General features: G+C 38.6%; 1 protein-coding gene across 5 annotated transcripts; it reads left to right on the top strand.

Annotated features, from left to right (window-relative positions):
- Positions 1 to 2,153: 2,153 nt before the first annotated feature.
- LOC148721629 (uncharacterized) lies at positions 2,154 to 12,542 on the top strand. 5 transcript variants are annotated; one of them, XM_088737202.1, is made up of 14 exons: positions 2,156 to 2,506; positions 3,350 to 3,988; positions 4,880 to 5,227; positions 6,735 to 7,062; positions 7,410 to 7,505; positions 7,885 to 7,926; positions 8,644 to 8,709; positions 8,823 to 8,867; positions 9,398 to 9,469; positions 9,562 to 9,603; positions 10,385 to 10,450; positions 10,554 to 10,586; positions 11,245 to 11,301; positions 11,758 to 12,542. In XM_088737202.1, the coding sequence occupies exons 1-14, from the start codon at positions 2,419 to 2,421 to the stop codon at positions 11,765 to 11,767; spliced, it is 1,932 nt and encodes a 643-aa protein (XP_088593328.1). In that variant the 5' UTR covers positions 2,156 to 2,418; the 3' UTR covers positions 11,768 to 12,542. The 5 variants fall into 5 exon arrangements, with proteins under 5 accessions (XP_088593329.1, XP_088593327.1, XP_088593331.1 ...); XM_088737203.1 differs by lacking the exon at positions 11,758 to 12,542 and having other exon boundaries at positions 2,154 to 2,506; positions 6,738 to 7,062; positions 11,245 to 11,314; XM_088737201.1 differs by lacking the exon at positions 11,758 to 12,542 and having other exon boundaries at positions 2,155 to 2,506; positions 11,245 to 11,314.
- Positions 12,543 to 12,611: the final 69 nt, after the last annotated feature.

Raw genomic sequence — 12,611 nt, 5'->3', positions numbered from 1 at the left:
TACTTTTGTAAATGCACACTGCTAAATCCGACTGATTTTAATGCTACATCTAAATTATAGTACACTGAGAGTCAAGAAAGAGTATCACATAACACATACTCCGTGATCTACCAGTGATAAAATAGAGCGATACTGACGTTTTCAATTTCCATTTTATTTTCAGTATCGAAACAGGACAAGACGAAAATGAAGACATTCTGTGTGAAAGGTAAATACTTTTAGCAGTGATCTTAGCTGTTCAGTTCTTCTGGCTAGTATTGAGCGTAGTATGAGCTTATATTTCTTGAATTATTATCTCTCGTCTCAGCATGGATGATGTTATACAGAGTGTAGAAGAGGCAGGAAGGATCAATCCGGTGTATGAAGGGTTAGTGTTGCTTGGTCAGTTCTAAACGTAGCATGGGCTTTGCTACCATGATTGGGGATGGAAGTTGCGTCATAGGAGAATACCTGAATGCATCCATCCTTATAGAGTCTCAGTTATTCACATAACATCGATATGTTGAATTTTTTCTTCTTGACATCGAGAAAAAATTCAACTTTACTTTTTCCAGGCTGGGCTTCAACGTCGAGCTTTATAAAAGAGATTATATGATCTTTTGCTCTATAACAATCTTCTAATCCTCAATGGACTCATTGAAGCTCGTGAAGTTGGTCTCATATAAAATGATACCCAGTATACCCCGGCCAAAATCTTAACTAAGGCTAATAGTTGGGTGCAACTACCAGGGAAAACTCTAATCATTTTTTTGTTCCCTCGCAAAGGAATCTGTTTACAAATAGGTTATAATTCATAATGTTAAGTGTAAGTGAGATAACATTGGAGGGTTTTTAGGCCCACGTTTGGTGTGTAAACCACAAACTTCAAACCCCGGCTAGAAGTTTGAGGTTAGAAGTGAGAAGTTACGAGATTTTCAGCTTTTTAGAGTGACGTTGGCTTTCATCTGAGAAAAGTCAACACGTGCGCCGCTATTCCACAAAGGATGGAGGAGATCCTTTACTTCAAACACAAAATGAGGCTAAAAAGTTCTATTTATTTATTTATTTTTTATTTTTATTCCTGCTATTCACACATTAGAAGAGAAATACACAAGAACTGACAACCAAAGGCGGGGGCTTAAATGGCCTAAGGTCAGCAAAAGATGTGAAAAATTTACAAGAGTAGAAGAAACCTTTAACTAAAATAATTACAATACAATTAAACCAAGAAAGAAAAGGTCAGTCAGAAAAAAAAAACTTACAATTGATATGTAATGCTTGGCAACTAGTTTAAATATTTAAACGACTAAGAATAAATTCCTATACACCACACAAACAAATAGAAACAAATACACCTAATATAGTCCCATAGGGATATGCAGATTATGCGTAGGCTAATTAACTACTCAGAGAAAAATACAGTCTTAATTTTTTTATATAGTTGCTTACTGTGAGATTATTGCGCACCGAAAACGGAATATTATTCCAAATAATAGGAGCTTACCAAGTGATAGCAAATTGATATTTATGAAAGGTTTTATGCAGATTGGACGTGAACAAGTCAAATAACATTGACTTCCAAACGGATTGCTTAAACAAAAAATACTTCCTGTAACACATATTTTCAGGACATGCGTGAGAACTTTCGAAGAGGAAGGTGAGAAGAAAAGGGCAAAGGGAGTTGACCCACCTGAAACTGCCTTGCCCAATCCGAAGTTCGAACCTGACCGCTGGATTCTGGCCACGTGACCCCTTGCAGTTTCCGGTCACACGTATTCAGAAGCAAACGTGGATCTAAGGGCCCGGACGCACTGGGCAAATTTTTGTTTGTTTTGCGAAAAAATCTGTCACCTTTCCTTGAGACAAGTGCAGATTTCTGCCATTTAAACACAATGCAGAACTTTCCAAAAGATTAAAATAAATTTGCTGAAACATTTGAAAAGATTACATAAACTGAAATAAAAAAATTTAAAAGAAATGAAAGAAAGAATACGAAAGTCGCGAAAAAATGGGAAAATCCTGTCCCTCTTCAAATAATGTATCTTTCATTAAGTCCGAAGGTCCCTAGTCTCCCTCACAGCCGTTTTTTTTGGATGTCACGAAACGCTCCCCAAAAGAACGGCTGCTGACAACCGAACTACATTCCTTTTGGGGGCGCGTTGCGTGACATAAAAAAAACGGCTGCGAGGGAGACTAGAAGGTCCCAGAAGCAACTGATTGAAACTTGAGCCGCTCTACAAAAGGAAATAACGTCAGGAAGTCAAGGACATTTAAGAACGTGATCATTGAGTACGAGACTGATTTCCTCTTTGCTTTTTTTAAATCTACAAGGTCACGCATAAATCATCTAGGGTTGGCTCGAACGGATAAAATTGTAGTTACGTTCAAGCCAGTGTAAATAGATTTTACACAACGAAGAACCGATGAAAAGGACAAAATATGATTGACACTTTGTTGCAATCGCTACATCTAAACTTTCTTCACAGAACAATGAGATTTCTGTGTCTCAGCTGTCTTTCCTTCGAAGGTATGTGGTCAAACTTGTTTTCTTTCACGTTTGACGCGGACGGTATCACAACAACAGTTCTACGCTTTAGTATCTATGCTCAGAATTGTGGATACAAAATTAAACAAATCGATTGACAGCGACTGATTTTGTAACGGTAAACTTTGAAAGTCACGGCATATTTCAACGAGCTACAGTAAAATAACTTTCAGACCATTTGTTGAAACTGAAAGAGGTTTCTACGTAGATGCTTCGACCGATAACATTAAAGTCTGATATTTCATTATCAATGAGGGAGTGCCACCTGGATTCGTAAAATTCGTTGAGAGGAATTCAAAACTAAAAAGAATGTGACTTTCCTCATAAGATAAATATTTTTTTCCTTCACAAGTTATTTTAAATTAGCTAAACCCAGCGAGTGCCGAAACAATCACAGCCGCATAAAATTATGACTTATTTATAGGCACATTGTAGCCGCGTAATTACTCCATGTCTGTCCCGCAAGAATGACTTCGTCGAACTGTGCTCCGTCTTAAGGCTATCGAATTCAGTTGCATCGTAAAGCAGGACGAAGCGTTTGTCGTAAAGAGCGACATTTTCGCATTCGTTGAGCCCTTCCACTGCCAAGCACAATGTTCAGAATTATTTAGACCTTTGCAAAAATCTAGTTGAAGTATCCTTTACAAGAGTTTGCCAGAATTTCTTTTGCATGAGACGTTGAAAATTAACCCGAAGGGTTTTCAACTATCTGTGTAAGTTCGGACGGGATAGGTTGAACAGAAATCGACTCGAAATGTTGCCTCTGAAATAAACCAGAATAACACGGCCGGTAACGTGCTAAACCATTATCATAATTCTCCATAGTTTGCGGTGCTACCATGTGGCCGTCAGGAAGGTATGGACTACCTATGCCTAAAAGTGGTTGTCCAGGGGCAAACGGATTTCATTGGCAAACAGGGTACATCTACCAGGATCTCGAAAACAATGACAGTGTAACTACTATCTCGCCGAACTCACAGCTCAAAGGCCGTATCTCGGCGGGTGATGTCGAACAGTATTTCTGCATAAAGGACGACTCAGCAGCAACATTAGAAAGAAACCGACCCCGATGGCCTGCGGGGGAGTACTGCATCTATCAGAAAGGCTACGATTGTCCATATGGACTGTTGAGTGGGTGGGTATATTGGGATGACGAAGATGGAACAAACAAAAACTCCTACAACGGAGTTCTTCCAGAAGGGGTATTTGATCACGACACAAAGATATTCTATTGCTGTCAAAACACCAAAGACGGATATAAAGAACCAATCAAGCTTCCTTTTGCGTCTCCCTTCTACTTGATAGCGTTTAGACCACATTGCCAAGAAGTTCTGCACACCATTCATAAGAAAGAATACATCAAATATGACACAGAAAATTACGATAATCGAGACAGGAAATCGTTCCCATATCCGTTCGGAGCCGATTTCCATGAGCCGCAAATATATTACTGTTATTATAGAGGTAACTGGCTCTCTCATCATCAAGTTCTGGTTTGTAGCTACTAGCCATGATAAAAACATGTGATAGGCTGAAACGCTCACATAGAGCCAAATGAGTCGAGAAATGTAACCCCTTATTACGTTCGCCATATCTGAATGTCAACTGCAACAGGTTTACGAATTTCTGCAAATTTCGTAACCTGTATGACAGTCTTTTCCCTTTCCTTTCAGCAAAACAATCAATTTGAGTCACACAGAGGCGTGGGGAAAAAGCCATATGATTTCGTTGGATTGCCGTTTAGGTCAAGCTTCTCATGCTATACTGAATTTGTTAAAAGGAAACGGAATCAGAGAGGAAGGGATAGGCGTCCTTCCTGTCTATTCTAAACTCTCTTATTGAATTGATTTTGAAGGCCAACCACTCAGTTTCCAGCCTAGACCTCCATCATTTAAATTAAGCCCAGATGTTCTCTCTTTACCTGAGTTACCCAATCGGTTTTCGACCTCCTTACTTAGTATCCCACCTCACAAGCCTGCCTGTGACAATCAACAGAAAAAATATCTTCTTAAGCCCGGACTAATAGATCAAGTGGAGGACATGATCGACAAAAAATCCTCGAAAGGACAATTAAAGGCAATTGTCTCGCAAACGACCCCTCCAAATCCGAACCTTACTTGGCAAGATAAAGTTTGATGGATGTCGTCTATCATTTTAAGTATACCTTCGTTTTCAAGAGGGAAGAAGGATGAAAAATTTCTATCGATGTTAAAACGCTAAATTTGGGGACTAAATGCAATATTTCACCCTTCAATGCAGTAGAATTCACTAAGCGACACCCTTAAACATCGAGGAAGAATTATTTGACGTTTATATAGTTTTTCTTAGCTTATAATTTTCCTTACATTTGAACAGAGTGTGCATGGACAATGACAACACTAAATGGCACATTCTGGAGTCCATACTATCCACAGAATTATAACAACAAGGCCTTGTGCAAGTGGCACATAAAAGTCCCTTGGAATTACGCTGTTTTGATCACTTTTGAAGACGTCAGTTTAGAGTGGAATGGCTGCAACTACGACTTTGTCAACGTGCGGGAAACATTTACCAACGGCACACAAGTTTTGATTGGTTCAGTCTGCGAAACGTCCACTCCACAAATAAGATCCAGTGGTAATAATGTTACGGTTGTTTTTCGCTCAGATGCTACTGTGTCAAAGAAAGGATTTAAGGCCAGATACCAAGCTATAAGGATAAGAGGTGAGCTTTAAAAATGCTAAAATATCAAGACGTATGATCACTTTCATAGTTACGTTTCACCTGTCTCGAAAAATTTGATGTTTCTGTATGCTTTATTTTAAGGGGTTTTTGCCCTTTCGGAAAAGCGATTGGAGACAGATATTTTTAAGAGAGGCAAAATCATACCAGCTTAACGTGTAACTGACGTTTTTACATGGTTTCTAAGCTAAAAAACCACGAACGAAAGTTTAAGAAAAAAATTGGAATGGCAGGGCGTAGCATAAGGGACCTTGACGTTCATATAAGTCCCCTCTATTTTACGAAAAGATTCAACTTGAGAGAAAAATACCTCTCACCAACCCATGGAAGGTTCCTACTTAGTTTTTTCCACAGCGATTTGTACTTTTCTCATGAGTCTCAACTTTCTTGAAGTTATTTTTCAAAATGAACCGCTAACTTTTTCAAAATAAAATGGGGACGGAAGGGGAAAATTGGGAGATTTTGTCCACACCAACAGCTTTACATTTTAAAGTGCACCTGACCCCTAAATTTTTTTTCATTAAAAAAAATCTTCCTGCCTTGGTGAGTATTTCTTCGAAAAAATTGTTGGATTTGGTTAAATCCCCATTTTTTTATGCCGTGTTGAAGTCGAGATCCGAATTGACTACGACCGCGTAAATGGAGATCTGGGCAGAGTAGACTTGTGACGTTATCTCGAGAAGACGCTCAAGGAATTCTCAGCCAGCCGTCGAGCTGCGAAAGCCTTTCTAGCACTAGATTCCTTCTGTGGCATATTTGCGACCAATATCGATCTAACCTTCCAAACATAACCAGTAAACTGTGCAAAATGGCGCGAAATACAGATAATGGGGTTCTCGAAGTGACTCTTGATCCTTGAAACACGGTCGTGAGTCAAAATGGCGGTGATTTTAATGCGATTTTCCGTACTTCAACGGGGCACAAAAATTTAAGGATTTGACCAAATCCAAAAATTTTTTCGAAGAGATACTCACCAAAGCATGAAGATTTTTTAAACGAAAAAAAATTTAGGGGTTGGCTGCACTTTAACGAGCTACTCATTAAGTACAGCTTGCAAAATTGACCGATTATTAGAACACTAGTAACTATCATAAAGGTCATTTATCAGAAGCCCTCCTTTTATTAGAAGAATTCTAACCTGCATTCTGACCGGAATGATACAGTCTGATTGGCTTCCCACTCGCTATCTACTGTGTGATAGATACTGAGTATCTATCAAGCGGTTGCTGTTTGGGTCATTTAAAACGTAAAAATTTTACGTTTTAAATGACTAGAAGATTTTAACTTATATTAAACAGTCGTATTATTCACTGTCAATTTTATGCGGAATAATTGATTCCCGCTGGGCTTTTCCCACATAACCACTAAATCTCATAATCAAGTACACTGTAGTTTAATTCCATCAAATGACAGTTAGAGGCTGGGATAGGAATCCTTGTCCGAATATTCTGCATATGCCTCCAACCGATGCTATATTTTCCAAACACAGCAGCCGAAACGACCACTAGTGCAACCTTTGCCTCAACTCAGACAAGTATTGTCGATGATAAAGCATCCACAACGTCATCAAGCGCAGAGACCACTGAAGAGATATCCTCTACCAGAGAGAGGAGATTCAGCTCTCGAGAAAAAGCAGATCACATCTCATCAACCATGGGAACTGAGGACATCTCTAAGACGAGAGGAGAAGGTTTTTCCGATACGTTGGACAATGAAAGCGCTGCAGCAAACACCTCCCTCATCGCTGCATTAAGTGCGTCTTTGGTAGTAATTTGTGCGATCGTCACAGTAGCTTTGTTTTGTTTTCACAAAAAGCGGTAAGTTCAACCGTTTGTTATCGATATTACGTCCTTAAAATGCCACATGGTTTTCCTATTTTAAGATATGAAGTGCCATTTTAAAATTTTTCTACCTTCGCAAGGGTACATAGCAAGTAGCATAAGAATCCGTTGTAAGTTGCTTTTATCATCTTATTTTAAAATCCAACTCCATCGATTATTAATAGCAACTTTAGGGTAAGCAAGATCTTTGGAAAATCTAAACAAAAATTTGCACACATTTAGTGAAGTAAAACGTACTTTTTCATCCAGTTATGATTAGCCAGTTTTTCACCTTATCAATGGCCAGGTGCATGGAATTGCAATCTATTTTGGGTCTTTTAAAGATATTGCAGGAGTAGCAGGAAAAATGAAAACCGGAAAGCACCTACAGTGAGCTTTCGACCAGATGAGAGCGCAGTCGACATCTACGCCACCCCAAGGTATGCGTGTAACACAAGACCTATGAAACTTCTTCGTCAGGGTTAAAATTCGACATTTGTCACAGATGGTCGTTTCGCTTCTACTTCACTTCTTGCATCTGCAGTAAATCCTCAAATTGGCGAGCCCGATGCGCGGTTGAGGTTGGGCGACGGGGCTTATAACAAGTGTGTTAATAAGAGGAATAAAACCAAAAACGTTTTCTTTTTCGCTTTTAGTTCTGGCCATAATGATGAACGAAATGATGATCGTTACGCATATGTCAACCCGCTGGGATGTATAACAACAAGTTAAACTAGCTTGCCAATTGTACTCATATAATCCAAACTATCACACTTAAAGCTTTTCCACGAAATGTGATTCCGAATTGTCTTCTTTCAGGGATGAAACAGTGAAGGAAAGTGACAACCCATTGTACGAAAGGTGAGCTTACAATGTACAGGAGTCAACTCTCGACGAAGCTTAGTTCATCAAGAGTATTATACTTTAATAACAAATCAAGACTGTCCTTGGGTCTTGATGTGCGTTATGCATGACACGCCAATGTTTAGCAACATTTCAAGCTTCAAAAAGGGTGTTCGATTCAAATTAAGCTACAATCCTACCAAACATTATCAAGACACCCTCCGAAAAAAAAAATAGGGAGAAAATCAGTACTTTAAACTCACTGATGTACACAATACATATATCATTAATATTGGACAGCGATAATAATAATTAAAGAGGTAAAAGTTAATATCAAAAGGGGAGGGTTCAAAGAACCCCGTGACAGAAAGAACACGATATTTGGGTGCTTTCACAGAAGTGTCACAGTAAATCTTTTCAAAGGAGCTGGAAAAGTTATGTGAATGTCTTTAAAGTAATCGAATTGGAGCGTTCTTATAAATTAGAAGCACAAAGAAATATTTAGTCCCTTGGAAATAACGTGCATCCTACTGTAAGGAAGTAATTCCCATCCTCTTACTGAACCACATCTCAGATGAGCATTAGGTCAAACTATTAATTGATCATGATTCTTTAAGATTAAGAGCGAATCTAGAGAAGAATGCCTGTTTCTATTTAGTTTGTTTTTAATTTCAAATCTTAAATCATCTTCTCATTAAATCGTTTCTTCTAATTTTTCTCGTCTTAAATCAACAGTGATAGCATGGGTACCTCTGCAAGGAATACCATCAAAGAAAGTGAAAATCCTCTCCACACAGGCGGGTAAGCCAATAAGCACCATTCTGTTGATTCTTGGAAAGACAAGATAGGTTTTTTTTATTATTTGCCAGCAATTTATAGCTGTTTTTTTTTTTTTCTTCTTCGTCTTCTTTCAGCGCTGAATGTGGAAAGACAGGTGATGAGGGTATGCCGTTTGAAAGGTAGAGTACGGGCTTTGCATCAGAACACTGCCCACTTGTCTTGCAAAAACAAGAATGAATGCTAATTGGCTTTCTCAGCCAAATTAAAAGTAAAATACGCATTCATCAAAAGTGAACTACGCATCAAAAAGCAAAACTACCAAATCATTCATCAAATTTAACGTTCAAAAGTTAAATAAAATTTAAAACGTTTATTTCATGCAGTTATAGTTGACATTGTAGTAGCAGCAGGAAAAATGAAAACCGGAAAGCACCTACAGTGAGCTTTCGACCAGACGAGAAAGCAATCGACATTTACGCCACCCCAAGGAATGTGCGTAATACAAGGAAAGACCTATAAAACTTCTTCGTCAGGGTTAAAATTCGACATTTGTCACTGATGGTCGTTTCGCTTCTACTTCACTTCTTGCATCTGCAGCAAATCCTCAAATTGGCGAGCCCGATGCGCGGTTGAGGTTGGGCGACGGGGCCTATAACATGTGTGTGAGTATGAGGAATATAATCAAACACGTTTGTTTTTTCGCTTTCAGTTCTGGCCATGATGATGAAAGAAATGATGATCGTTACGCATATGCCAACTCGCATGGGATGTATAACAACAGGTTAAACTAGTTTGCCAATTTTACTCATATAATCCAAACTATCGCACTTTAAGCTTTTCCACGAAATGTGACTCTGAATTGTCTTCTTTCAGTGATGAAACAGTGAAGGAAAGTGACAACCCATTGTACAAAAGGTGAGCTTACAATGCACAGGAGTCATCTCTCCACGAAGCTTAGTTCATCAAAAGTATTTTACTTTAATAATAAACCAAGACTGCCTGTGGGTCTTGATGAGCGTTATAGATGGCACACGAATGTTGAGCAACAATTCAAGCTTCAAAAAGGGGTAGTCGATCCAAATTAAGCTAAAATCTTACCAAACATTATCAAGACACCCTCCAAAAGAAACAAAAAACAAAAAAAAAAGGAAAAAGTCAGTACTTTAAACTCACTGATGTACACAATACATAGATCATTAATATTCGCGATTGAAAAGTGAATAAACTTCTTCCCACACCCTAATCAATGTGGACAGCGATAATAGTGATTAAAGAGGTAAAAGTTAATGTCAAACCGGGAAGGTTGAAAGAACCCCGTGACAGAAAGAACACGATATTTGGGTACTTTTATAGAAGTGTCACAGGAAATCTTTTCCAAGGAGCTAGAAAAGTTATATGAATCTGTCTTTAAAGTGATCGAATTGAAGCGTTCTTATAAACTAGAAGCACAAAGAAATATTGTGGTCTCTTGGAAATGACGTGCATTCTAGTGTCAGGAAGTAATCCCCATCATCTTACGGAACCACATCTCAGATGAGCATTAGGTCAAACTATTAATTGATCATCATTTTTGTAAGATTAAGGGCGAATTTAGAGACGTATTCCTGTTTCTATTTAAGTTTGTTCTTAATTTCCAATCTTGAATGATCTTCTCATTCTATCATTCCTTCCAATTTGTCTCGTCTTAAATCAACAGTGATAGTATGAGTACCTCCGAAAGAAATACCATCGAAGAAAGTGAAAATCCTCTCTACACAGGCGGGTAAGTCAATAAGCATTCATTCTGTTAATTCTTTGCAAAACAAGATCCTTTTTTTTTTCGGCAGCAATTTATAACTGTTTTTTTTTTCTTTCTGTGCTGAAAGTGGGAAGACAGTTGATGCGAGCATGTATGAAAGGTGGGGACCTATTACGGGCTTTGCATCAGAACACTGCCCACTTAATCGACCAATCCTAGCGTATGTCGTTACTGAGAGACACACTCATAAATGACTATGAGGCTTGCGCTGAAACAGGAGTTTACTAGAGAAGGGATATTACTGATTTTCTAAGCTAAATTAAAAGTAAAATACTCATTCATCAAAAGTGAACTACGCATCAAAAAGCACAACTACCAAATAATTCATCAAATGTAACGTTCGAAAGTTAAGTAACGTAAGACAAAGAGGATATTTCCAAACTAAATTCGTTGTCTTTGCGGCAGTCTTTCATTGAATAAACCATAACTAGATTCAAAGGCCATGGTTCCTACCGACTGCCCCCCCCTCTCAACAGACCTCTCAACAGACCTCGCGACTGCTCCCCCTCTCAACAGACCTCGTGACTGCCCCCCTCTCAACAGACTTCACGACTGCTCTCCCCTCTCAACAGACCTCATGACTGCTCCCCCACTCAACAGACCATACGACTGCTCCCCCCTCTCAACAGACCTCACGACTGCCCCCCCTCTCAACAGACCTCACGACTGCTCCCCCCTCTTAACAGACCTCACGACTGCTTTCCCCTCTTCAAAGGTTTTTTTTCACTTTAAAATTTGTTCCCTAACTTTTTTTTTAGTGTGGATCAGCATGACCCAAATCAAGATGAAGGCATTTACAGTTCACCGTACGAGAGGTATTTATCTTAGATTTATGTTTAGTGCTTGCCAATATTCCACCCCACCCCACCCCACCCCACGTCTTCTGGTAAACCACCAACGAATATTGCAATGATCGTCCCCCTTTATGAACGTCAGCCATATTGTGTATTGCTTTACGTAAGGAAATTATCAAAATAATTTAAAATATTGGAATTTATGAAATTCGAAGGTAGTTTGCAAAATACCTGGTCTGTTATAAAGACCAAACGTCGACCTCAAGGCCTTCGTTTTGCGATTTGTAAGGATTTATAGATAAACTGTACTTCGGAATACTGAACGCCAAAGAGAAAAAAGTCTCTGCTATTTGGCCAAAACCGCAGTACGTCAATCTGGGTTTTTTTAGTCATTGCATGAACTACACAAGAAGAATATCAAATAAGACTTAGTTATTCTACTCTTTTTTCTTTTTTTTTTTTTTTTTTGCATTTCAGGGTACCTTAAGCTTGGAAAGGTTCCAAGGAGACTCTTACAAGGAAATGACACCTTAATGCTACCTTTTCTTATGTTTATCTCTTCTATCAGAGTCAAGAAGACTTGCAGTACAACTGCTAATACTAATACTAAAATACTGAAAACATACTCTGTGATCTGCCAGTGATAAAACTGAGCGATGGTGACGTTTTCAATTTCCGTTTGATTGACAGTATCGAAACAGGACAAGACGAAAATAAGAACATTCTGTATGAAAGGTAAATACTTTAAGCAGTGATCATAGCTGTTCAGTTCTTCTGGCGAGTTTTAAGCGTGGCATGAGCTTATATTTCTTAAATTATTCTCTCTCGTTCCAGCATATATGGATGATGTTATACAGAGTGTAGAGGAGGCTGAAAGCATCAATCCGGTGTATGAAGGGTTAATGTTACTTTGTCAGTTCTAAACGTAGCTTGGGCTTTGCTACCATGATTGGGGATGGAAGTTGCGTTACAAGAAAATACCTGAATGCATCTTTCTAGTCTCAGTTATTCACATAAAATCGATATGTATAAATCTTTTCTTCTGGACATCGAGAACAAATTTAACTTTACCTTTTCCAGGCTGGGTTTCAAGGTCGGGCTTTATACAAGAGATTATATGATCTTTTCCTCTCTGAGAACTTTGTGCAACGATTCCACCATGCACTGCTTATCACTCATTTCATCAGTTAAAAGAGAGACTATAAATCATTGGACCAAGGTTGACACAGAAAGCTATTCATAAATTTTGGTGTTTGACATTATTTCAATAAGCACATTTTGATGTTTTTTATGTCATACAATCTGAGCACATTTGAAGGGAAGGGGAAAGT

This window comes from Stylophora pistillata, chromosome 10, assembly GCF_964205215.1.
Source record: "Stylophora pistillata chromosome 10, jaStyPist1.2, whole genome shotgun sequence".
Classification (NCBI taxonomy): domain Eukaryota; kingdom Metazoa; phylum Cnidaria; class Anthozoa; order Scleractinia; family Pocilloporidae; genus Stylophora; species Stylophora pistillata.
The sequence above is the reverse complement of the archived record's forward strand: the minus strand, read 5'-3'. Positions and strand labels throughout refer to the sequence as shown.